Here is a 26070-nt window from a genome sequence, read left to right as displayed (position 1 = left end):
CCTTTTACATCCAAATTCGCAGTGAGAGGGAAACTGTATTATTTATGTATGTAAATATGCCACAGCTCACAATAAATCGAAGAGCCTGCTCTGCCTTGCTTCTTCTGTTTCCTTATGTGAACATGAGGTCTAGACTTTATGAGGTCTAGACTTTGTATTTCGACGCGGAACACAACCACTGTATTTTACGCGCTACTTGCATAAAGTACAACAAGGTATTTGTTTAGTAGTGTTTCACTGCGTGTGTGTGCGTTTAGGTGTGTGTGTGAGGCAGGCAGGCAGGCTCAGGGTTGGGATTTCGGGTTAAATATTCAAAATGGCGGACGGAGGAGCAGCGAGTCAAGATGAGAGTTCAGCACCAGGTAATGATTACAGCATTTTACATATTCATACTCATATTCAAACTGCGTTACTCGCAATTTATGATTGCAGAGTGCAGATGAAACACAGAACGACCGGCCGACGTGGACCACGTTAGGCTTTGTTTTAGTTTACACACAGCTAGCTTAAACTGTAATTTGACAGAGGAGGAAACGAGCTGTTGCAGTGCGACGCAGAAATACATGGAAACATGCCTCCCCCCTTTGTGTGATTAGACGGCCCGTACGCCGCTACATATTCATACCTCGGTCGACAAATACAACTTAGCATATTTTATTAGTAATCGCCGTCGTGGCTCGGGTTCATATGTAGCGTATATCTGTGTTTTCCAGTGGCTCTCGGCTGGTAGTCTATTAGCGTTAGCTCACCGGCTAACGCTTGGCTTTGTGTTGATGCCCACAGTGAGGCTTTTGAGGGAGCTTTGCATATTCATTTTTTATTTTTTTTTCACCGGTCGGGCAGCGGCTTTGAGCTCGTTTCTTTCACAACCAGGACGTCTCGGAGATATGAATCTAAACACAGGACACATGGCTTTCATTAGGAGCACAGTGCCATCTCGGTGTGCCTCTGTTCGACGTGGTTTTTCCCCCCTCTTCTCCTCTCGACAGCATTTTGCCTCTGTCTTTTGTGCTCGGCGCAGCGGAGCCACAGCAGCAGCCTGTTGTGTTATTCATGCAGGCCTCCCTCCCTCAGCCAGAGTGCGGAGTTCAGCATTATTTCACACACACCAAATACATGTCAACACCACACTTTAAAGCTATTATCATCGTCTTTTCTCCCAGCGTAGTCATCACCTAAGTGGCTAGTGTCAGTCCAAATAGTGCTGGAGTTAACTTTAGCTTCGTAAGATGCAGCTGCTGTGTTTGTGTTTAAGAGGTAACATAAGCAGCGTTTTGAAAGAAGTTGCTCTGTGCACTTTTCTGCTCGAGTGTGGTGAATCTGTAACAGAATATAATGTATTCTGTTCAGCCTTCGTTGCTTCTGGAGGATTGGTTTTGAAAACTCAATGTGATTTTCTTCCCTTCGCGGCGGAAGGTTGTCTTTGGACTTTGTGAAGCTGCACTGAATTCAGAGGTACCTGTGTTATCCCCCCAGGCACAGGGAGGGGTGGCGAGGCCCACTTCCGGAAGGCCACAGTAATAACAGACAGGAGGTGTTTTTTTTTTTTTTTTGTTATTCTCCATGCTGGTTTCATGACCGGGCAGGCAAGACACAGCATGACAGCACTATTTAACTCCATGCTCTTACACTTCTTATTTCATTTATTTTAAACTCACAAACCCATTGAGAAGGGCACATTCCTACCCACTCCTTTTTGGACATGGTAGTTAGAGTTAATTAATGAAGTTGGGCTGCACTCTTGTGACATTGGCTTTATATATATATATATATATATATATATATATATATATATATATATATATATATATATATCTTAATTTGCTTTGCGTATGCTTTTCTTTTTCAGGCCAAAATTCCTTTCTGTATATTAAGATTTATTGCGCCACCATTTTTGAGGAAAATATCTGATCCAAAATCGCACACACTCACAACTTAAGAAGTACTTTGGAATATTATATCACCACAATATATTTACAAAATGATACTGGGATCTGCCTTGTTAGGGATGAGTTGTTCCGAAATACAAGTTGTATCGGACTGAAAGGTCACCTTTGTTCTTGCAAAATGTTACGTTTTCAACATTAGAAAATTTGCTTGAAACACAAATTATTGACAAATTCTGTAACTTGCACAAACTATTTCAAATGTTTTGATTGAAATCAGATACAATTAAGTATTCGGTAACATACCAAATTGGTTGACCTATGACATAAAGGTTGATGAAAAATGTTATTTGGGTTATTTAAAAAATTACTCATCTTTATGTTAATCAAACATGGTTTTGTTGGACTAAATATTCAAAGATAAGACCCAACAACGAATAACTTTTCTGGCATTTTACAATGGTATAACAACATTAATATAGAGATTAAAAATGTGTGATATTTATTGTTCTTATGTAACACAGCTTGCTAAATGTAGACATTTAACAGGTTTACCTTAATAAGTGCGAGGGATGAAGACTCCTTTGGTCTCTTTATCTTGATTTTGTGTCCTTGTGCCCGGAAGTATTTTCAAACAGTAATTTGTCTCTTTTTGTTTTTGTTTTTTTTTCTTGTAAGTTAAGGCGTTGTCTTCTTTCAGCAAGCTGTCTGGCAGTGTGCAACAAAAGGGCAGCTATTTGTTTCATGCAGTCTAATGAACTTCAGTCACTCAGGCGTTCTCTTTGCCGTCTCATTTCACTTCTAAAGGACCGGTGTCCTATCATTTTTGTCCAACACACGTGAATCAAATTGGATAGTTTTAATGTTTTTTAAGTCAGAACTTTTTAAAATCTTAGTATACTTTGGCAAATATTTAAGAAAATGTTGCTTCTGAGGGGACAGTGCAGCCTTTATCATAATCAGCTATAAAGCGATTGGAGAGCAAACGGCAGCCACAGACTCACTGATTCCAACTCACTTAGTGTTTTTTTTTTTTTTTCTGGCTTCCTCTTTCAGCTCAGACTAAATGTGCTCGCAATAATGTTATAGTATTTGAATGTGCAAAAATAGCATTCAAGTACCCAAATGCAAATGCTCAAGATGAACAGATAACATGAAATAGCAGCTGAAGAAATGAATGAAACCTTCCTGAAAGCGATCTTTGGCTTAGATAACTGCACTCAGATGGAGTTTGTAATAATAACGAAGGTCATTTGACCAAAAAGGAGATGTATTTTTTCTGCTTGGTTATTTTCGTAGAGATTTTTGAAAGATCTACTTAAAAGTGCTGGGAAGTGTTTTCTAAGACTGAATATGTACTGAGAAAATAAAATACAGAACAGAATAATATTTGCATAATTCTACATTTCATGCCTTATCAATTTGACTCATCAAAATGATAAGGCATGCATCCCATTTGTGGAATCCACATTTAAAGCCTGGCAACTATAAACTATGTACCATAAATTTATATTGTATTTTTTTTCCCCTAAAAATTGCTACGTAAATGTTTGTGGAATTTTTATATTTAACAATGTGTAGGAACCTTGTCTGCCATTTGTTTAAATTGTATTTTTCTCCAAACTGATTCACTTTCAAAGTACAAAACCAGTCTCGTGCAATTAAGTGTCAAATGTTATGTTCCAAGAGCTTAAACTAAATGTACTGCATTAGGGATTGCCAAAGAAAAGTAAATTTGGTTATGTCTCCTATGTAACACCCTCATACATGCTAGTACTTACATTTTTTTCCTGTAGTGTATTTGCAACTGTGAAAAATGTGTTAATTTATGTAGAAAAAAAAGGACTTATATTAGATTGAACTGAGAATTGAATGTTTCCCTCAAACTGGAGCTACTTTTTCTCATTTAATCAGTTTCACAGTTCCACCCTCATTCTAGCCTTGTACTTCCATCATGAATATTCATTGTTGTAAACACGGTTGTTATGAATAATGTAACACCCGCTGTAATAAATTCAGGACATGCCATTTCAGAGCACTGAGAGGGCCTCCATGCAGGCTCCTGTTAGACAGGCTGCTGATTTTTTCCTATGGTGGAAGCAACATTTTAGATAATAATAAGAGTCTTGTGGTGCCCTAGGACCTCTCATGTTTCTGGGGAATTAAAACAACAACAAAAAAAAAATCCACTCTGACTTTACAATGACATGCAAAACTTGTTAAATATATTCCAATTAGCAGGGAGAAATGTTTTTTGCAATACCAGAGCAAAAAATAAGCAAGCTTAGGTAAGCATTTAATAGCATTAAAAGTCTAGATGGAGATGAAAAGTAAAGGTGACAGCGTGTTTACGATGTAGCAACAAGAGATAATCTTTAATAAGGCTTTCAGGAATAGCAGGGAAAGGCAAGTTGTTGCATGTTGCAGGCAATAACCGTCACATTGCTCCTAACGGAAACATGCCTCAGACATAATTAAGATCTGTAGTAAACTGCTGATATTTTATTGTAGCTTGTTTTCGCTATAAACAGTGAGAAGTGGAAATGGAGGTCTTGCATAGGAAAACGTGCAGATTAGTAAGAATGTTGTTGCTTTCTTGAGCTTCCTTTGACTTGCTACAGAGCAGAAGGTTCAGAACGAAGAGTAACCACCTGAATATCCAGGAGTTAATATAAATGTCATGTCCCTCATCAGTGACGTTCATGTGAATTTAAACTGTAACAGCGAGTCATGCGGCTAACCTCTGTTGCATGTGCTTAATGGAGGCCTTGTCCTCAGAAATGTACTTTAATTTGCTCGGATTGTATTTTCCTCCTAGTCTACCGAAAGTTGCTTAATGACCACCCAGGAGAGAAACCACGGTAGCTAACAGAGGTGACAGACCTATTACTGTTCATCAAATTACTCGGCATGCTGTATGTAGTTTTGCTCATTTGTGGACTCGGTCCAGCTGCAGTTTCTTGTCTTTGTGGTGTGGTTTATTACCCTCCAGTCTGAATCTGCTTGGAATATTCATAAAAATGCTGCAGTTAGCTGGGAAGTTGTTGTGTTTTTAGGTTAATGGCCCCAAACGCTCAGATAAATTGTCTTGCGCGTACATGCAGACCAATAAAAACAAATCAGAATGGTGCTCAGATTGACCTAAATGTACAGTGTGCCCGTATAATCTCAGCTAACCCTGAAAAACAAAGGTGCTAGTACAGAATGAGGATGCGCTAATTAACTTTTTGCTCAGTCTCGTGTCGAATCTCTCAGCTCACATTAATGTCCCTGCAGAATTCAGCCAGCCTTCCCGTATTACAACGCTAATGAGATAACGGTTTAAAATTCTCTGCGCAGGATATTTGTATAATGCATTGTTCCACTTTGAGGTTTTGCAAACCATTCAACCAAGGGGCTGTGTATGTGTAGCGCTGCCGATAACCAAGTTTGCATTCACTTCTCCTCTGCTTCTCATTTGGTTGCTTGAGGACATGAAGAGTCGTTTCTCAGCCTCCCCAGGTTTACCTTGTTCAGGCAACATCTTCAAAATCTTTTGATTACAGTTGGCATGAAACATGGAAATGCTCATCTTTGAACAAACGGCTGACAAGTGTGAACATGTCAATACATTTAAACATGCTTCATTTATTTAAATTGTTTAAATACTTATGTCTTGAAGGGAATAAGACTGATAAATAGTGTGAAGGGTATATTGAGTATCAGAGGTGTTTTGACAATTATTAGGCAGTCATCTAGAATGTGCCAGCAGAGTTCAAGTCGTCGATAAAAGGTGAGCCAAGTTATTTTCAGATTCAAACTAGGGCAGGAAAACATGCAATTAAGATAGTATTGCCAAACACTACTGTGATAGTACTTATTTATGACGATTCAATGATTATTTTCACCACCACTTTTTGTGAAATTCATCATCTCTGCCACTAAAAATATGCACAAGGTGTGAAAATCAACAGCACAAAAAAGTGTATCAAGTATACTATTGGCATTCATCATTTACAGCCATGTCACAGGATTATGACTGACATATATCAGTCATAATGTTTTATCAAAATTGTTCTTTCTGATATTGCAGATATTGATATTGCTGCAATAATAATTATGATTCCATATATTGTGCCACTCTAATTGACTCCAAGATCTGAGGGAATTTTGAAGATGTATTTGCCAAGTTCTTCGTGGAAAAAACATAGTTGATTCTGAAATTAAAGATACGAGTTTTTTTTCTTGACAGATTTTAGCTGATTTTCATTTCTCTTTCACAACAATAAATGAAAATCAAATAAGTTGTTATTTCCCTCCTGGTTAGAGTAGAAATGTAACTGAACAATGCTTTTGTAGTAGAGGAAGAATTTTTTTTTAACCACTGAAGCTGTCTTTACATCATAGACAATACAAATACAGAAAAATCCTTGGGATTATGTTGGAAAAATAATTGTTAGGGTCATTTACAAATGAACAAAAGCATTGTCTGGGATAATGTGTGATTGGGGAAACCTCATGTACTTTTGGTGGATTGTTACATTTTAAATCTTTCATTCATTCACCATTAAGAAGTCCTGTGAAGCATGTTTCACTGATTCATATTAAGTCCAGAAGCAATGTCACCCCATCTGTAAGTGAGAGAGTGCAGTTGGTGCCTCATAATTATTTAAAACTATAATTATGATGTTTCTATAATCATCATAATTATAGTGATGTTTCTATAATATAAGAAATATTCCAGCACAACATTTTCAGAGGTGATGCTTCAAGCAGCTTTTAGCAACCTGTAGTAGCATTCAGCATAACTGGTGTGATTACCATGTTTAACAATAGTCATGCTAACACCAGTTCCCTGTAGGGTCGCCATAACCTTTCCAGAAAGACTGCCAACAAATATTTGAACTCTTAAAAATGTTCAAACAAAGCTACTGCTGTGTTCAGGGTTGGTTAATGGCTGATGCCTCACCCTGTTTAAAGGTAGCGGTCAGGACAAACAGCAGACTTTCTTCATTATTTTATTGGTTTTGAGAATCTTCTTTACAGCTTTCGTCTGGCTTCATTTTGAAACATCACATTAACTTTAAAATTAGGGATGCACCGATGCACTTTTTTTGCTTCCGATACCGATATCTTGTGGTTTATTATCGGCAGATACCGATCCGATACAGAAAAACTGTGATGAATAGACTTAAAACATTCATTTTTTAAAAACTTCAAATGTTCTGAAGTAAGAATTTATTTGATCATTTTGTACCAGTACAACAGACTTAAATACAAAAGCAACCGCAAACGCTTGGTGAAACATGTGAAAACAACATAACTTTAATTTGTTCAGTCAGTGCAATTAGGAGAATAACAGCTAATGTAAAATAATAAATAACAATAGAAACATATAAAAAAAATCTTACTGCACTTTCTGAACAATTTGACAGAACATTTGTCTGATTAGGAATTATAAAGATAATGTAAAATAAATATTAAGCCAGGAAGTTGCTCAGAGCCCAAAGAATAGAATTAGACTGAATAGAACTGCCCTCAAGGATTGTCACTGATACATGAGCTAGACTTTTTTTTTTTAAATATTGGAATTGTTTTGTGAAATTTTAAGCAGGATCGGGGGTGATCGGTGATAAATAATGACAACACGCTGTTCTGCTAGAATAAATGTGTCCTTTTATTCCGCCACAGATGACAGCAAAATCATTCACACAACAAACAATGCGTAATGCTTAGATTCTTTCAATCCGCTCTTACCGTGACACAGTGAGCTGGAGAGCCGACAGTTCGGGGAAGAGCTGCAGCAACATGTAATTGGGCGTCCGTATGTAACCCACAGCAGAGACTCTACTCTTGACTCTACTGAACAATGGGACTTTTCTGCTTTTTATACTCATTACCAAAACAACCTCCAATGAAAGAAGGGAATGGCCATTTCCCCTCTCCCAGACGGGTTAGCCAATCAGAATGCTACTTCCCTGCCCACGACTCGACCATGAGCTCCTGTATGTTAATTGATCGTGATCAATTAACATACAGTACTCAGTCTCCGGTTGTCCATGGGCTCCAGAGGTGACGACCATGAGCTCATTCCATGATTCAATCAACATGCAGCACTCAACTTCTTAAAATGTATTGAAAATGTATAAAATGAGCATGAAATGTACAATTAATCAAAGAACATAGAAAATTCTCATATCAGGAACCAATACAGATATTGATATCGAATTAGTGCATCTCTCTTTAAAATAGCCAACTTTGAGTCATGTTCCATCAGTAACCACTTCTATACTGAAGAGTGTTTCTTGAGTATAAGGGGTTAGTATTTCTGTACTGTTCAGTGATTGTTAAAAAGGTCGGGTATTTATTTTCTGGCTGGGCAGTAAGTGATGAGGGCCAGCTTATTTCTCAGTTCATCTGTAATTTTATCTACTTGGTTGAAAGGGAAATATTTTTTTCCAGCATGCATGTAGAGAGAAATGAGGAAGAAAACATGTTCGTTAGTATTTACTGTGGTGCTGGCACAGTTATCAGCGTTGGTCAGCTGTGATTTGGTCAGGCAGTGGTTGGTACGTACAGAGGTTGATTAGGCCTTTAGCCAGGAGCAGTTGCTGTGGATTTAGTCGGTAAGCCCCTTCCCCAGAAGACCCAAATCCAGCCTCGCATTCCTCTCTGATTGGCTGGACACCTGTGCGGCTCCATAACCGGGTCGCTTCTCTGCCGCATTAACTCTCAGCACATGCTTCGAGTGAATTTTAAAAGGGGGTGGGGGGACCAAAACGAAACACTAATGGAATGTAAAGCTAATCTAAATATGTTAATCCCCAAACACTTCATAAACATGGACGCCAGCGGCCCACCACCCACTTTCTGAAGTCATTCGCTTTGGAATGTTTTCGCCGCGGGGGTTCTCACAGTAATGACAAGCTGCCGGTGGATTAATGTGGAGTTATTTATTTCCGATTGAGCGAGTCCAACACCCTCCACCCCCTCTGCCCTTCCCCTCCCCCACACAAAACCCAAACCTCCCCCTCTCTCCCTCTTTAGCAGTTCGGCCCAGTCTCCAGTCGCAGACGCTCCATCGAAGCAGTTCACCCAGCTAACACTGCAAACCCTCTGCTGTCAGGTCTCACGTTGCATTCTGGGATGTCTGCAGCCCCTTTACCTGCTCTTAGCTAATTACTTTTTAGGCCGACGCTCAAACAATAATTGGTCTTGTGCTGCTTCCTCCCCTCCTTCTGCTGTGCAGAGTGCTAGTTTGAGCACTTTTTTCCCTCTCTCTCTCTCCGCTGTCCTTATTCCCCTGTTTTTTATCGTCCTCCAAAAGCCATCCAATTAATATGCTAATGAGCTGATAAATATTTATAGGCGTTTTAAATTATGCAGAGAGCTTTCAGAGCCCGGTGTGAAATGCGTTGCTCGCAGGACTTCAAAGCCTTGCATCACTAACGAGGCAGGAGTAGATTTGCATACGGCTTTAATCAGCTGAATACTGATTATGCTTCATTATAGAGTTGGATGGAGGGAAGAAAAGGTGGAGGGGGGGTCGGTGTTGAAGGAGGCCGCCAGCTGCACTTGTCGTTTGTTTCATTCCAGCAAGAGAGAGATAGAAAGAGTGAGAGAGAAAGAGAGGGAGAGAGAAGTTTTTCAGAAGTAGAGGCAATGTTGGCAGCTGAGAGAGGGAGTGCTAGAAAAAAAGGGGGCAGAGCTGTAAGAAAAGAAAAGAGGGGAGCAAGGAGAGCTGTTTGGCTAGACCCTGTTGGCTTTCCCAGTGTGCGTTTCCCAGTGTTGCTCAGCAGACCGTGTGGTAGAGACCGCCACTGTGTCCCTGTGTCTCTGTGTGCTCGCTGCTGACCAGTGGAGAGTGAAAACAAGAGAGAAGGGAGGCAGGAGGCGGGGGACGGAGGGGGAGGCGTGGGAGGAAGGAGTGCGTTCTGGACATCCTGTCGGTGGGGTTGCCCGGTCGGTCGGGTTGTTCTCGACAGGTCCAGCAAGCATGCAGGAAAGCACAGGTGGAGCAAAAGCGGGTGAGTTTTTTTTTTTTTTTTTAGAAGACTGAGCGAGTTCGGCTGGGTTTTATTGTTTGTTCAAAGGCTAATCTGGAATATCGACATGCAAATGTAACAGGTTTTATCCTACGTGGTTGTAGCATCTTGCTTTTTTTTAAATTTGGAGTTTTCTGTAGCTTTCATCAGTGAGAATGAATGAGGACTTGAAGAGCAGGAGTAATATTTTAGCACCAGTTGAAATGAGATTATCTCATGATGTGTCTGTCTGGTTCTTTCAGATGCTAAAGTGAATAATCAGTCAGAAACTTCTAAATGTGAAATGGAAAGTGGTGACGAGAACACCGGTCAGTATCGATCAGCCTATTTCTTTTTTTTTCTTTCAGTTTTTTATTTTTTTGCATGGTGAAGATCTTGAATTTTTGGAGTTTTATCTCCTCATTCAACAGGTTTCAGAATAAGATCCGAATTTATTTTTAAAATGTTGGCAACACAAAACCATCCTGTTAATCTTTGTAAACCCATTTGATCAGCTTTCCAAAGTGACCAGAATTTTTTTTGTTTGTTTTATTTTGTTTCAACGCTTTAGTGACATTTTGCTGCAACTACGTTGCCTTACGTTGAATACCGAAGATAAACATTTGCATTCTTCTTGATATATGCTTTGAGTTCCTGCGTAAGCTCCAAATGTAAACTTCATTTATCAGTAACATGCAGCTGTTTTCATATGCATTTAAAGAAACCTTTCCTCCCACCTGCAGATATGTTCAGTGTTCCTCTTTTTGTTTTTTTCCTTTCTCGGTTGAACCACTGTTACAAACATGTCTGTGTTTCTGTCTCTAGGAGTCCAAACCAATGGACTGGACTTTCAGCGGCAGACGGTGCCGACCACAATCTCTAACGCACATGCACAAGCCCTCTTCCAACAGGTAGCACATCACACATGCCTGCATGAGCTGCAGCATTCACTTTTGCCTTTCAAAAATGTCTTGTTTTAATGCAAGGAGGAGCCGTGTTACAGGAGGTGTTTTTATGCAGCGGAACTGCGGTTTTAAATATTCATAAAAGTAGTTGCTTAAAAAAAAAAAACAGATGCAATTCTCGGAGAGTCATGCTCATCAGCATGACAACATTTGCAAGCAAGGAGTTCATTTAAATGAGCCAGGCTCTCGCAGTGTCGCCTGGCAACAAGGCAGATTAATCAACCCCGTATGCTAATTAAGCTGCTCTGCGGTTGCTCGGAAACAGATGGCAGAGAATATGCAAATCTATGCAGAATTTACATGCGCTGCATAACAGTTATTTTAATTAGCATCTCTGCTCTTCCCCTCCCTTCACTTCACTTCCTCCTGTCTCCGAAGGCTGCGACACATTTAAAATGCCCACTTTTATTGCTGCCTTTTTAAAAAAAATTGAAATTCTTCTCACTGCTTAAAGACAAAGCGTGCAGTCTGACCGAGCCACTCAGGTAGCAGAGAAATTAGATTTTTATCATGTTCTTGTTTAGCACGCTGCTTTGTTTCTTGATCTGATTTGCTTTAATTAGAAAAACATCAGTGTCTTGTTCCTATATTTTATGATTATGACTTAAAAGGACGTAAAAGTAAGTTTGGCTCTCCGCTTCACTTCTGCCAGTCGAAGTCGGAAGACTCGTCCGCTCTTCCTGCCTCCGTCCAGCAGAGCGTGTTGCCTCAGACCCAGCTAATGTTGGCAGGGGGACAGATTGCTGGAGTAAGTGGCCCCCCACCCTCCGCTGTGCTCGGTCACAACCTCGTCGTTACGTGCATCCTGCAGTGATCACCTCTCAATATGATCAATCCTGCTGGAGAAACATAGCTGATTAAATGTTAGCTGGATAAGTTTGAGCCTCCTCTGCCTGTCTGCCTGCTCATCTCTGTGGCTGTCAGTTTATGTTCAAACGTCTCCATAACTGAAAGTGTAAGACGAGCATTCGAGGCATTTCATTTCCATGTTTTTTCCTGAGAGGACCTGACGGCTGCTGCTGTGCGATGCGGGAGTGAATGTTTACTGTGCATGTGGATCTGTGTTTGAACATCGACGTCAACATGCTCATTCGCACTTTTGCCTGGCGCAGCTGCATGAGTCCTTTTCTCTGTTTTCCTGCGATGACTCATATTTGTGCTTACAAAACAGCCTAAGCTTTTGTTTATCTTTTTGTAAAGTCACATTCTGCAAGGACATTTACAAAAATACTTGCAGTTTACAAAATTCCGTGACTTGCAAAGGTATTCACACTGCCCTGATTGTTTCCATGTTATGACCAGAGTTTACTTTATTAAGATTGTATGTGACTGACAGATGGTAGTGAATAAATAAAAGAAACATGATTTTAGGTCCTCTTCTTCCTTTCTTTCATTCTTTCTTTCATTCTTTCTTTCTTTCTTTCTTTCTTTCTTTCTTTCTTTCTTTCTTTCTTTCTTTCTTTCTTTCTTTCTTTCTTTCTTTCTTTCTTTCTTTCTTTTTTCTTTCTTTCTTCTTTCTTTCTTTCTTCTTTCTTTCTTTCTTTCTTTCTTTCTTTCTTTCTTTCTTTCTTTCTTTGTTTGTTTGTTTGTTTCTTTCTTTCTTTCTTTTTCTTTTCTTTCTTTCTTTCTTTCTTTCTTTCTTTCTTTCTTTCTTTCTTTCTTTCTTTCCAAATAATCTAAAAAGTGTTGCATATATTTATGTTCAGGTCCTCTAGTTCAGTACTTGATACTTCTCGGGTGCGCTAATGGCAGCATCATGCTGTGTGGATACTTGTCTTCAGAGGGTCTGATGAGATTTTACCAATGAAAAATTAAATAGTGGAAGTAAGAGAGTTGAGAGAGAGCTGCAAGTTTTGTGGTTTCTCCACCAAATTTGCTCAACTAGAAACTGAAATTTCTTTGTAAGATTGCTCAAGCTTGGTTAGATTGATTGGAAAACATCTGTAAGTAGGAATTTTTAAATCTTGCTACAAAATTTCTAACTCATTTAGGTCTGGATTTTGATTAGACCAAATGAATATGCTTTGATCCGAACCAGCTTTCTGAATGAAGGATCATTATCTACTGCTGCTGAAGCCTTTTTTCTTCCTTTAAATCTACCCATCTCTATACCAAGCATCTCCACAGCAAGATGCTGCCACCACTATGTGTCATTGTGGAGATGATGTGTTTAGAATTATGGGTTGTCTCAGTTTTCTATAACATGTTTTTTTTTTTTTTAGATCTAGAACAAATGGTTAAATTTGACTTCTGATGGCTCTCTCTCAACTCTCTTACTGCCACTATTTAATTTTTCATTGGTAAAATCTCATTAGCCCCTGTAAAGGGGCTAATGCCACCAGCGCACCTGAGAAGTATCAAAAAGGTGTAAATACTTTTGCAAGGCACTATGATTGGTGTGTTGGGGCAACAAAGTACAACTACACTTGTGGTTGTGTAGCATCAACACCAACTGAAGTCACTGTCTTAAATTATTTAAAACAAACTAACAATAACAACAAGTTGCTATCAAAAACAGTTTGTTATTGATAGGTATTACTCTGAAAGATTTCCTGTAAATATATCCAGATTTCTCTCAAACATGCCAGGCATTAAATCAAAAACTCTTATCACATTTGACAATAAACGTTTCGTTGGTATCGAAGACAAAGCACGCTTCATGTTCCGTGTGATCTATCCTTAAACCTAAAGCGCATCACTTACTTCCTCAGTGTTTCCAGCCTCTCCGGTCTCACGCCTCCTGCGTGTTTTTTTTCCCCTCAGTTAACCCTGAGCCCGGCGCAGCAGCAGCTGCTGCTCCAGCAGGCCCAAGCTCATCTGCTGGCTGCAGCCGTGCAGCAGCAGCAGCAGCAGCAGCACTCCGCCAGTCAGCAGAGCAGCACCACTGGAGCCAACATCTCGGCCACCGCAGCTGCGCCGATCACCCAGCTGCCCCTGTCACAGCCCATCCAAATCGCCCCTGTAAGTCGCCGCTATCTATACGCTTCCAGTAAAAAGTTTCAAACAGTCAGCTAATTGTGTGTGTTCTTTTTTTTCTTTTTCTTTTTTGTGCAGCAGCTGCCGCAGAATCTAACCCTGCCTCAGTTTGTCCTGGTTCAGTCTGGCCACCCGATCGCAACGCCGTTGCAGCCCACTCAGTTCATCATCTCGCAGACGCCGCCGGCCCAGCAAGGCATGTGAATTTACTCGCACGATTTAGAGAGAAACATTAGCACAATTTTGTTAAAATGTTCCTATTGCATGTAACTCTTCAGGCATATTGCCAGCCCAGAGTCTTCTAACTCAACTACCTCAAAGCCAAGCTAACCTCCATCCGACTCAAACAAGCATTACCCTTGCAACTCAGGTAAGATATAATCAAAGTTTGTTTACGTTGCTAAGTTCTTATATATGCTTTGTTTGTCTTTACTTCTTAATTTACGTTCATTTTCCTCTGCAGCCTGCATCTCCAACTCGTACGACGGCAACCACCAACATTCAGAGTCTGCCCCACAGTCAGACGCCCCCCAAGCGGATGGACACCCCCACGATGGAGGAGCCCAGTGATCTTGAAGAGCTGGAGCAGTTTGCCAAAACCTTCAAGCAGCGGCGAATCAAACTGGGCTTCACACAGGTGAATGGTCAAGAGATAAATCTGAAAAAGATTTCGAGTTAGATTCACAAATGTGTGCTGGCAGTAAGCATCTCCAGTTGATTTTACATAGTTTGTGAAAGCAGGAAATTTTGCTTTCTGATTTCCCAAATAAATATTGGAAAATGTATGTGCATGTATTAAAGGTGCAGGATAATTTCCTTCAGATTTGATCAATCTTTTGGTTGCAGACTTTAAAATGAAGCTAAATGGAATTGGTAAATAAAAAGTAACTAGATTCATGTTTTGGACTCGTTTCCAGAATGTTATAAAAGTGGGAGGAGAATTTAAAGTTTGAGAAAGTTTGGACTCTGACTCATAAATTACAAAGGAACTCTGTTTTTTAATGTCAATTGTGTTTTTCTTCATTTTTCTTCATCTTCAAGGTATCATATACTATTGGCACCTTTAAAGAAATATAATATTGCAAACCAGTACAGAGACATAAAGGAAGCTCTGACATTTAGTTAGTGTTCAACTCCAGTTTGAAGTTGTGCAGTTGAGTTACACCTAAATTACAACTTCCTGTCTTGTAGCATGATTAGTTTTCTGTGTCTGAACCAAGCTGAGATTCAGGAGCTGCAGCAGCAGGAACCAGCTTGCATATTCATAGATCCATGCTTATTAAATGAAGAAAAATGTGCGAAAGTCACATGTTTGCCATTTTAAGCTCTGATCAGAATATTTTTGCGAATCCAAAAAAATCTTTTCACTATGTAATTTAAATGAACAGAGATTAGTTATTAGAGGCTTTAATCAGAAATAGGAGACTAGAGGACAGTTAATAATTTATGACTCATATTTCCGTGTCGTTGTCTCCCTTCAAATCGCAGGGGGACGTCGGCCTGGCTATGGGGAAGCTGTATGGAAACGACTTCAGCCAAACCACCATTTCTCGCTTTGAGGCCTTGAATCTGAGCTTTAAGAACATGTGCAAACTCAAGCCTTTGCTGGAGAAGTGGCTTAATGATGCAGGTTTGTCCCTAAACCCACCTGAATATAAAAAGTGTGTTTCTTGAGTTTGATGGCAGATGAATCAAACAAATCATGATGAGCATTTTGAAGAACTTGAACTCAATGTTCTGAGTTGAAGGACGGTGGGTTTTGTATGATCTACTTTGCCTTTACCTCTCTCCTTTCCTTTTGTCGGTGCTGTTTGTGCAGAGAATCTGACATCTGACCAGTCCTTGTCCAGCCCCAGTGCCCTGGGCTCCTCAGGCTTGGGCATAGAGGGCATCAACCGCAGGCGGAAGAAAAGGACCAGTATCGAGACCAACATTCGAGTGGCCTTAGAAAAGAGCTTTCTGGAGGTGAGAGCCTCATGTTCATGAAATCAAAAATCCTGATTGAATTGAGTTTTCAAGGTTTGGGAAGTGCGTGACATCTATCTATCTGCATTGTTTTGTAATAAAGTTGCAGTAGATTTTTAGGGGAAAAGACTCCTTACAGAAAGGCAGGGTATTATTTATTTAGGGTAAGAATTTCATTGGAGCCAAAATGTAATTTAACAGGCAGATTTATACAAAATAATGACAGTTTATTATTCCTAATGGCTCAGTGAGTTATTGATCTGAATAATTGAAATGAAGGTGGTCTTATATTTTTATACACTAAAATTATTGAAATTGCTGATTTAAAAAAAAAAAAAAAATTGTTAAATCAACGTTTTGTTCTCAGACCAGTCAGGTGTAGAGAGAATTAAAATTTTGTTTTATTTCAGCTTACTTTGTCCCTGCTATTCAGAATACTATCATAAGGTATTATTAATAACAGTAATTAATTATGTTAATAATTAATTAACGTACTTAATGGTGATTTGATACTTGTTTTTTTAATTCATTTGTATAGTTTCCATCTGAAAAGTGTGGTGCTGGAAAAATTTGAAAACTTGCCTTTGAAACTCAGTTTTTGCAAACTGTGATGCAGCGATGAGGTTGTTTGTGATGACGCAGCGCTGCAGTTTCCTCAGTACTGACAGGGAATTCCTGGCTTCTTTGCCCTCTTCAAGCAGAACCAAAAACCTACCTCTGACGAGATCAGCATTATCGCTGACCAGCTCAACATGGAGAAGGAGGTGATCCGGGTCTGGTTCTGCAATCGCCGACAGAAAGAGAAGCGGATTAACCCGCCCAGCAGCGTCAATAATGGAGGAGGCAGCACCTCCATCAAAACCATCTTTACCCCCAGCAGCCCTTTGGTAGCCACCTTAAAACCGTTCTTTAGCAGTGTTGGATCTCTTGACTGATCCTTCACACTTCATGCTTTAAGCTAAACGTAAAACAAGATGTAAACCCTGAGAAGCTTCCTGACTGTTCCTCCATATCCTCGTCTCCAGGTGGCAAGCACAGCAAGCCTTGTTAGCAGTCCAACTATTAACACATCCACCACCCTGACTGTAAACCCAGTGATGCCTCTCACCAGCACCAGTGTCTCTAGTTTGGCTTTCACAGGTTTGTGTTTGTCTTAACTTTGACTGAAACCTTGAATCAGTTGATCTAAGCTGGGTGACTGTTTCATGTATCATTATTTACTATTTAAGAGCAACCTTGGTGTTAAAATGCCCTACCTGTAAATCTACACCTGGGAGTCTCACCATGCACAAACTTATGAATAGGCAAATAGCTTCCTCTGTTTTGTACGCCTGCAGCTGCTGCATTCCTGCTTACATTTAACTTTATTCGATCTTGAAATAAGTCGCAGATATCATCGGCATCCTGACTGAGTATCAAAAATCTTACATGTTTGTTGTTTTAGCTTCAGTAATGTTTTAGAGAGTGTCTTTAATATTGCAGTGGGCTATTGTGCAACTTTTAAGTAGTTTTCAGTTGAAAGGAAACAGCTGCAGGCAAGTGTTGGAGGTTTAGGTGGGGACCACTTTGCATATTTATACACATTTTAAAAGAGAACAGGCTGCAGAGTTTCAGTTGAACAATTTCGACATCACATTCATTATTTGCAAAAGTAAAACTTTCGGTACATGGAGTAAAACTGGCACAGTTTAGATGAGGGGTGGAAAAAAATGCTCTAATTTCATTCAAGCGACTTTAAGTCAAACCTGATTAACTTTTACACACTTTGGAATAAATTATATCTTGTTTCCAACAAGATATCCCTGTCCTGGCTGTGAGGACAGGGCCAGTTTACACAAGATTTTGTCTTCTTCCTTTTCTTTTTACTCTTTTTTTTTTTTGTAAATTGATGATGGAAATGTTTTAAATCGAGCGTTTAACCCGATTATTTTCATGGAGAAAAAATAAATTTGATTCCTCTTCTTTCCCCATCTACTAAGGCACAACAGTTGGAGGCACAAACACTGCATCGGTCATCTCCACCGCACCTGTACTCACCACGTCAACCAGCGCTCCATCGATAAACCCATCCACGACCACTGTTCAGTCCACATCCACAGACAGCAAAACCAGCGTTCAGGCGCTGGTCACGCAGGCGCCAACGTCCATAGCGACGTCCTTAGGGACGGGCCAGGTAATGGTGGCCGCTCCAGGCCTATCCACTGCCCAGCTGCCCACTAGTGCCAGCTTTGCAGCCATGGCTGCAGCTGCGGGGCTGACTCCGGGACTGATGGCATCATCCCAGTTCACTCCAGGGTTAGTCTCTGACTTTTTTACAATTTGATGAGTTTTTTTTCCCCCTGTATTTGCCTTAATAATGTTTGTTTTGTTTTCAGGGGCGCCCTTCTTAGTCTGACTCCTGGGGGGCTTGGCAGTGCACTGAGTCCTCTGATGAATAACAGCACTCTGGCTGCAATTCAAGGTGTGTGCTAGGCCAGCATCATGACCCAGTAGTAAACATTTTTGGATAATTTCCCTTTTAGCAAAATGAGTGTGGTTTTTCTCTTTTTTTGTGTTTCTTTTGTGTAAGACATTGCACACTGAAACAATGGATGAAATAAAACTGCAAGCAACACCCAGTTGCTGCTCAATGGATTTAGAATAATACTTTCTAAAAGATGAAAAGGAGAGTTTTCTTTTAGATAGTATTATCTAAAAAACAACTTACATCTGTGTTGGTAACAATAAAACTTTCTGTTAAACTCGTTGATCTTTTTAGTTTTGATTCGCTGCAGCAACCATTAATAAATCCCAATATGGGCTTTAGAGAAGTTCTATTCAGTGGAGGATAATCCAGACCAGATTTGAGGAGCGTCAGGGTTATAGATTATGAAATAGTGCTGATCTAATTTGGCCTCTATGCCAAAAACAGCCTTAAAGTCAACGTCATTGTTAACTGTTTTATTATTTGAGTGGACTGATTTCAAAGACAAACGACTAAAATTGTTTCTATTCAATCTTTGTTTCTCCTGCAAATAAAGAACTGAATCTATCTGTAGAAAATGGATAGTAATGTTTGGATAAATTAAACAGCCCATAACAAATGGTTGCATTAGTTAAACACATGTAAATATTATTGAAGACCTTGTGTTTTGCACACTAAAGCCGATCCTCTTGCCTCCTCCTCAGCACTGGCATCGGGCGGCCCCATCCCCATCACGTCTCTGGACGGCGGCAACCTGCTGTTCGCCAACACCTCGGCGGCCAACGCGCCCAACCTGGTGACCACGCCGCTCTTCCTCAACCCCCAAAACCTGTCGTTGCTCACCAGCAACCCCGTCAGCCTGGTGTCGGCGGGGGCAGGCGGGCTCCAGGTTACCGCCGACGCCCACCACCAGGCCACCACCGCTGCCGTGCCTGTGCAAGCCTCGACCATTACCACTGCCTCCAAGGCTCAGTGAAGCCTCGCTCCTGATGCCTCGCTTCCTGCCGCGAGCACTACTTCCCGTCACGACGGGCGGGGGACACAGGCTTCACTACCCGCCCCCCACACGTTTCACATTAGAAGTAGAACATTATTTAATGTATTTGCTGCCACCAAAAAGAAAACGACATCCAATGTAATTGGGCATAGGTTTTGTTTTTCTTTTTTTTTTTTCTCTCTTTCTTTTTTGTTTTCAATAGTTCTCAATATTTTCTTTCACAAACACTCTTGGCCTGAAAAAAAGAAAAAACAAACTCTGCACCATCACACTATTATGTACATATTTCCTCCTACTACGAGGTCAGAATCACAACTGACACGTCTAACCAAAAAAAAAAAAAAAAAAACTAAATCTTGTCCCTTCTAACATTTAAACTTGAGTCTTTTTCACTAATCTCAATGTTTTGTCGTGATAACAAGGGTTAGTACGTCACTTTCTTTCTGTTTTTTATTCATGTTTTTGACAGGCCTCAACTTAAATCATATCAAAGTTGTACTCTTCTTTGCATTTCCTTTCTATGTACTTTTTTTAGACTTTAAAATCTATATAATTCTAATAAGTTAATATTCACCTATCACTTTTTAATCGTGGTTATAAGGCTTTAAATGCAAGTAATAAGTGGCCGATTTAAAGGTTATCATTGCTTTAAGGGTCGGAGGTGACTGGGTGGGTCTCTCTGCGTCTCTTCTCTGGAAACACTGAGTTTTACAAGTCGCTGTGGCGGTCAAACGGCCTCTTAGCTTTTGTAAAATGAGGGTCTAGTTGTGGATTGTTGACACTGACAGAAAATGGCTCGAAATATTTGTGTGAAAAGCTTTTAAAGAGAGCGAGCTGCAGCCACGTATCCGGACGAGGTGGTTTGGGTTGCAATGTGCTTTCTGCAGCTCTTCCAGATCAGTTTCTGGCAGTGTGTGTTTTTTTTTTTTTTTTTCGAGGAGGGGCATGTACTGCGAGTACTACTGGCTCCATGGGATTTTATTGTGGGTTTGTGTTTTTTTTTTTTTCCTTTTCTTTTTAATAGTAGTACTGTCATATATGAACTTGTGCACAGTATCTGTACCAAAAAAAAAACTGGATTGATGAGCTGCAGTCTGCCTGAGTTTGGGAGGAATGAATACGTACTTTAAGATATACCAAAAATATTTGTCAAAATAGTTGCTGTGTGTAGTCAGTGTAGCTTAGTCTAGTCGATATATTTATGAGTGCAGAATCTCTCCTCATCGTCAACAGAATATAGAAATGCAATATTTTGATGACCATTTTCCAAAGATAACATTGTTTCTGTTTTTTGGTGTTGTTTTTTAATTTGAGTGGCAGCACTACTCGCCAACAGGAGAGGGATGCGATGGTTGTGAAAATTGGTTTCTTTTTTACTTTTATGAGACATAATTGTTCATTTTTACCACCTGGGCCTTGCCCTCAATTTTTGGTTTTTCAGAGCCGTTTTCAAGGTATTCTTTTTCTTTTTTTATTCTAATCTGTTCTAGTAGCATTTTTGATGTTTTTTCTGAACCGTAGTGGAAAGTAGGCATGGGCCGGTATGATAGACCAAGTTTTACGCTTTTCAGATGATCTAATTTCTTCTTTTTTAAACGCCTTGCCAACTGGCTCGTAGATTGGCCGACTGTCATGTCAGTAGTTCCTTGATAAGAGTGAAGGATTTTTTTGAGGCTTGAAATATTTCCAAACGGTCAGCTGCACAGCATCACTACTTCAAGTTGCAGAAAAAAGTATCTGGTATTACATTAAACCGACTTTAACCATAAGAACTGTTTGTAACAGGTAACTGGCCCATGCCTAATGGACTTTTTTTGTTTGTTTGTTTTGTGCTAATATTCAGCCATAAAACAACAGCTCGAACCAAAGCGGTTTTACTCAGTAGTTGCTGTGCCTGCCGGAGCACGCAAGTTGCTGTTCACGTGGTTTCTACGATTTCCCCCGCTCGTGCAAGCAGTTTTTTCCTCTTCTCCAAATGCCAGATTCTCCCCGATTTGGTGCTGCTGGAACCAGATCACAGAAACTTAGCTTTAACAACTTGCTGCAGAAGCTCCCGACGGGGGGCCGAGCTGTCGAGAGGCCTGCATGCTTCCTTTATAGCTTTACGACTACGCCCTGTGGAAGTCGGGGTTAGGTAGTCTCGACCCTCCCACCGGGAGGACTCACCTGTGTAAATGCATAAACCCAATCGTCGGAGAACATTCTTCATGTTCGTCTCGGTGTCTCCGCTTTGACCCATTGTGTCTGTGAACTGGTTGTAAACCCACCTAACTGTTTTGCATAGCAGCACATTCAGTCACACCCCACGGGAAGGTAGCATTGATCCATATCCAAATGACGACTTTAGTTCCTGCAGTGATTCTTTTTTTTTTTTTTTCTGTGACTGTAAGTTGTGAAATTTGTCCACACGATCCTCCTCCTCGTTTTCTTTTTAATAATTGTGACTAAATATACCTCAGCAGAAACTTCAACATAGGTTCACCGTTAGACATTTCTGGGTGTAGAATGTATAAGTACTGTCTGGCTTTCCCATTCAGAGGTTATACCGTTCATAGGAACCATAACGTTAAAGGACAACCTACTACTACTACTACTGCTATTTTCTAGTACTACTATTTAAAGGGTATTTCTGGGTTTATGTGTTTTTTTTTGTTTTTTTTGTTGTTTTTTTTGTTTGTTTGTTTTTTTTAGATCTTTTTTGCCAAAGTAAAAGCCTTTTCTCATCAAAGCTTTGTGGATGTCTGGCCCCCTCCAGCCTGCAGGGGGCGCTCAGTTCCTGCCCCCCTCTTTTAATTGTTATGTTTCACCTGCACCATGACGAACCAGCTGGCACCATAGGATGTTACTGAAATATTTATCTGAGGAAAGACTTAACAATTAGAGAAGCAACCTTTTCTGAATTCTATATAAATATATATATAAACACGTGTAAGATATTCATATTTTATATTTGAACTAGTATGTTATCAAGATTGAATGTAGTGTCTATCATGCTAACTCAAAAGAATAAATCTCCCCGCAGTCTTTTAATGCTTTATTCACTTTTTGTTTTGTTTTTTTATTAACCTGACCAAAAATATGAGAGGAAGTCGGTGAGGATGCCTCTGTTTTTGACCTGAGGAACTCGAGACGCTGAAGCATCTGACCTTGTTGCTTTATTTTATAATTATTATTATTGCTAAGATTTTATTTTTGCGTTGTTGTGAATTTGATTTGCTGTGTTGTCTTTAACAATCATTTTTCTTTAACTTTTTGGCCTTTCTTTTTGTATAGCGTGAGAGGATACGATACGATCACTGGCTTTTGTAGTTTGACAAGAGAGGATTAACATTATCATTTATGCCTTACTGTTGCGTAGAAGACATGAGCATTGTAGCATTGCGTTGGTGTGTGTGTGTGTGTGTGAGGGCTACTCTGGTGCATTTCGTTGAAATGGAAGATATCTGGGGCATTTTGGAGTGGATTAGTGATGTGCGTTTTGTTTCGGCCAGGTTGGAAAATGCTTTACTTGTAATTCCAGTGGCTCTTTGTGTATGAAAGTGAGTTTGGGTTGTCTGCCAACCTTTACGGTGCATTTTCCCTCATCTTCCAGCTGGTGTAAGGAGTGATTTTCTTTTTTTCTTTCTTGAATCAAAAAGTTTGTAATAGAGAAGTGCTTACTTCTTTTTTTTTTTTTTTTTGACTGAGTTCGTCTACTGATTAGGCCACAGGCTTCAAGCAGGCCGTTCGCCGAGCTTGCTTTGGGAAAATCGTACCGTTTGTGGTTAATTTGTTTGTTCTCTCTTTTTTTTTATTTGATATTCTGATGAGCTGTTTTCTTGGCTTTTAGTGCTTCACTGTCAGTAGGTGATCTTGAGACTTCAAGGCGTTCTCGTGGTTCAACCAGGCGACTATATTGAGCCCGATTATGTCAGTTTGCTGTGGAGGAAGAACAGGTGGACCACCAGTAAGGCAAAACAAACTGTTGTATACCTCATTTCTTAACTCAAAACTGAGTGAAACCTGCTTTAATCTACTTATAAGAGAAGAAAAATGTTTTTAAAAGTTTTAAAAAAAAATGTCGGTGGAGAAGCCTGCTCATACCTGTACTGCCACAAGGTGGAGGCAGATTACACACCAGTGCTTGTGAATGTCTGCTGTTTTTTTTCCCCTTCACGACTTGTGCACACACGTGTCTTTACTTCTGTCAGAACTGAAAAATCTGCAATCTTGTTGCCACTTTAGTTAATTTCCTACCCTCGTTTTTGTGTCTGTACCCTTCCTTTTAAGTTTGACAATCCTGTTTTGTTTTGTTTTTTTGCTCATATTTTTGCTTGTTATTTATGACACGGTACAAGTATGTGCAGGTTTCCTCCTGTCGTGGCCCGCTCTCGGTTTCCTGTGGTACCAACGCTAACCAAAGACTTCTAACTTGATTGTACGCGAGCAACGCCGTCGTCTCGCCCATCCCCGCCTCACTGCTCAGCATCTAATCCAGGCTGCACTCTCTCCACGTCCCTCATCCTCCAGAGTCCCAAAGCGTTTAAGGGGATGTTCTTTTTGTTTGTTTTGTTGTGCTTTTCTCGTAGTGAATGTGCGTCCTGTCGGTGCAGCGGTTTCAGTGCCTGTGGGCGGGGATCGGAGGGGGCTGAGCGGGCCTCTGTGACGGGCACGAACCAATGTGGCGATAGCTGGGTGATGTTTGTTAATACACTCTGAGGGTGGATCCTGTGCACGCTGTACCTGCTCAGGACTTTGTACGTCCTCCCTGACTCTCTTCCATTGCGTCTCTCTCTTTCTCAAGGACTTCTTCTTCCCCTTTCTCCCCCTCCATGTCTCCAGAAACTCGTCCTTCCCTTCACCGTCGTCTCTTTACAGACTCTGTGACACTATGCATCACGGTCCGTCCCCGCCCGGTTCAGACCCGACGGGGCTTCGGTGACACTTTTGTCTAAGGCTTTACTCCAGGCGAGGCCGTCCGGCTCTCACAAGCGCTATCCCAAAGCAAAAATCCAAATATTTAAACTTTTTGACAAACGCAGATACCAAAGATCTCTCTCTCTCTGTCTTTCTCTCTTTGTCTCTGTCTCTCTCTGCCGCCCTTCCCGCCCTGCAGCATGTGTATTAAGAGACAAAACCCAGCTCTGGCTTTTAGTCCTTAGCCTCAGTAATTCCAAAGCTTAGATGTATATTTTGGTACATTTCTGAGAAGAAAAAAAAAAAAAAACTTGTGTGAAAAGCGTCTGTTTGTTGTAACCTCTTTATTATTTTTTATTTTATTTTCTGTCACAGCATGGAACTAATTGCAGAGCTGTCTTACTCTTAGTAGGTTAAAGATATAGTATTTTTGTATGTTTTTTTGGGTGTGTCATGTGTGCGATTATCAGTTTTCCGGCCCAGGCAACCACAGCTTTCAATAAAAAACTGAAAAAAAAAAAAAAAAGATGGCAACCATGTACATATTATGTCAGTGTATCTCAAGAAATGCGTTCTGTAAAACAATTCATGTTGGAAGCTTGGGCTGATCTAAAGGAATGTGTTCCTGTTTTATTTTCCTCCTTTTTCTTACTCTGCAGTCTATCGATTTACTTTCCAGGACTCGAATGTAAGGAGTTTTGGTTTTCACCTGAAATACAACACTGAGAGAGGGACACTGCTCTGACATTATTACTAAAAAGAATTTAAAAAAAAGAAAAAAAAAAGAAAAAGAAGTAAAGGCCTCCAGTCCTGGGGGTTTAGAAATGAAAGATTGTGTAGGAGTTTTAAGTATGTGAATCAGGATACATAGTAGATTTTGATGCATTTGTCTGCTGTATTTTTGTTTTTTGTTTTTATACACATACAAAGATAATCTTTTACTGTAAATGTACAGTTCTTTTTTTTTTGTTGTAAACATCATTAAAACTGTTTTCCAAGTGTTTTGACATGTGCTTTCTCCTGTTATGTACAGTGAATCCGTCTGCGGAGTTCCTGTTGTGTTCAATTTTACTTCAGTCTGTGCTGAAGTAAAATACCTTTATTGCTATTATTGCAGCACAACAGCAAGCTAAAAAACGAAAACATTAAATCAGACTAAACTTTAGTCGGAATTAAATTTCAACTATTTTCTAAATGTCAGACGGAGGATTATTTTTCCAAGCAACTTTAACGTCAAAAGTTGACTTGTGCTTCATTAGCATGTGGTAACAATACAATTTCATCTATTCAGTTATTTTAGTAGGGTGAAATATTTTTGATGTCCTTTAATAATAACCTATTAAATCATTTGTGGGAATTTTGGCTAATTCTTCCCAACAAAAGCTTTGTAGGTGGCACCGCTCACACATTTCCTGTTGGGAGTCGGATCCAGGCTTTTTGAACGTTTTACTCCAAAACATTGATTTTATTGTCCTTAAAGTTACTTTGTGGCTAACTTAGAAGGAGTATTAGTGTTGTTCATCATTTACAAAACTGAATTGAAGTCCAAGCATTAACCTCCTGGCTGACGTCTTGACACGCTGCTTCAGTTTTTGTAACTGTTACTCTTTCCTTAAGTCATTTAATCGGCCTATCCTGGAGCAAAACACCCGAGAGAAGGTTGCCACACCCCTACTTCACACTCGAGATGTTTGCAAGTTTCAAACATCCTACAAATGTAGAAGTAATCACTTCAACATGCCTGTAAAAGTCAAGCTCTTTGCCCCAAGATGCTTTTGAAAAAAATAATCTCTTAAAATGTTCTTGTTGTGTGGCTTTTTCAGCCCAGGTAATGACATTCACCAGCGTCAGCCAAGGTTTTTACAAGATGTTTTGCTTTTTCACAGGCTGAATCAGTATTACTACTGTGGAGATCAAT

At 40.0% G+C, this 26070-nt stretch overlaps 1 protein-coding gene across 4 annotated transcripts; it reads left to right on the top strand.

Moving 5' to 3' along the window:
* Positions 1–316: 316 nt before the first annotated feature.
* pou2f1b (POU class 2 homeobox 1b) lies at positions 317–25153 on the top strand. Of its 4 annotated transcripts, none has more exons than XM_055031733.1 (15): positions 317–362; positions 10153–10218; positions 10715–10800; positions 11507–11602; positions 13618–13815; positions 13909–14026; positions 14109–14200; positions 14294–14467; positions 15319–15460; positions 15650–15795; positions 16497–16682; positions 16821–16935; positions 17775–18090; positions 18171–18256; positions 18964–25153. In XM_055031733.1, exons 1-15 carry the CDS (start codon positions 317–319, stop codon positions 19233–19235), a joined length of 2139 nt encoding a protein of 712 aa, XP_054887708.1. In that variant the 3' UTR covers positions 19236–25153. The 4 variants fall into 4 exon arrangements, with proteins under 4 accessions (XP_054887708.1, XP_054887707.1, XP_054887710.1 ...); XM_055031732.1 differs by having other exon boundaries at positions 16494–16682; XM_055031735.1 differs by lacking the exons at positions 317–362; positions 11507–11602 and adding an exon at positions 8110–9892 and having other exon boundaries at positions 13912–14026; positions 16494–16682.
* Positions 25154–26070: the final 917 nt, after the last annotated feature.

The sequence above is a fragment of the Poeciliopsis prolifica genome, unplaced genomic scaffold, assembly GCF_027474105.1.
Source record: "Poeciliopsis prolifica strain line A6 unplaced genomic scaffold, Auburn_PproV2 SCAFFOLD007, whole genome shotgun sequence".
In the NCBI taxonomy this organism is placed as follows: domain Eukaryota; kingdom Metazoa; phylum Chordata; class Actinopteri; order Cyprinodontiformes; family Poeciliidae; genus Poeciliopsis; species Poeciliopsis prolifica.
This window is presented reverse-complemented; position numbering and strand designations above follow the sequence as displayed.

Excerpts from the sequence above, each read along its gene's own strand:
- pou2f1b (XM_055031732.1), top strand. The coding sequence starts at position 317 with ATGGCGGACGGAGGAGCAGCGAGTCAAGATGAGAGTTCAGCACCAG. Across the intron at positions 11,603-13,617 it reads CAGGGGGACAGATTGCTGGA|TTAACCCTGAGCCCGGCGCA; the intron begins GTAAGTGGCCCC and ends TTTTCCCCTCAG. Across the intron at positions 16,936-17,774 it reads CTCTAGTTTGGCTTTCACAG|GCACAACAGTTGGAGGCACA; the intron begins GTTTGTGTTTGT and ends CCATCTACTAAG.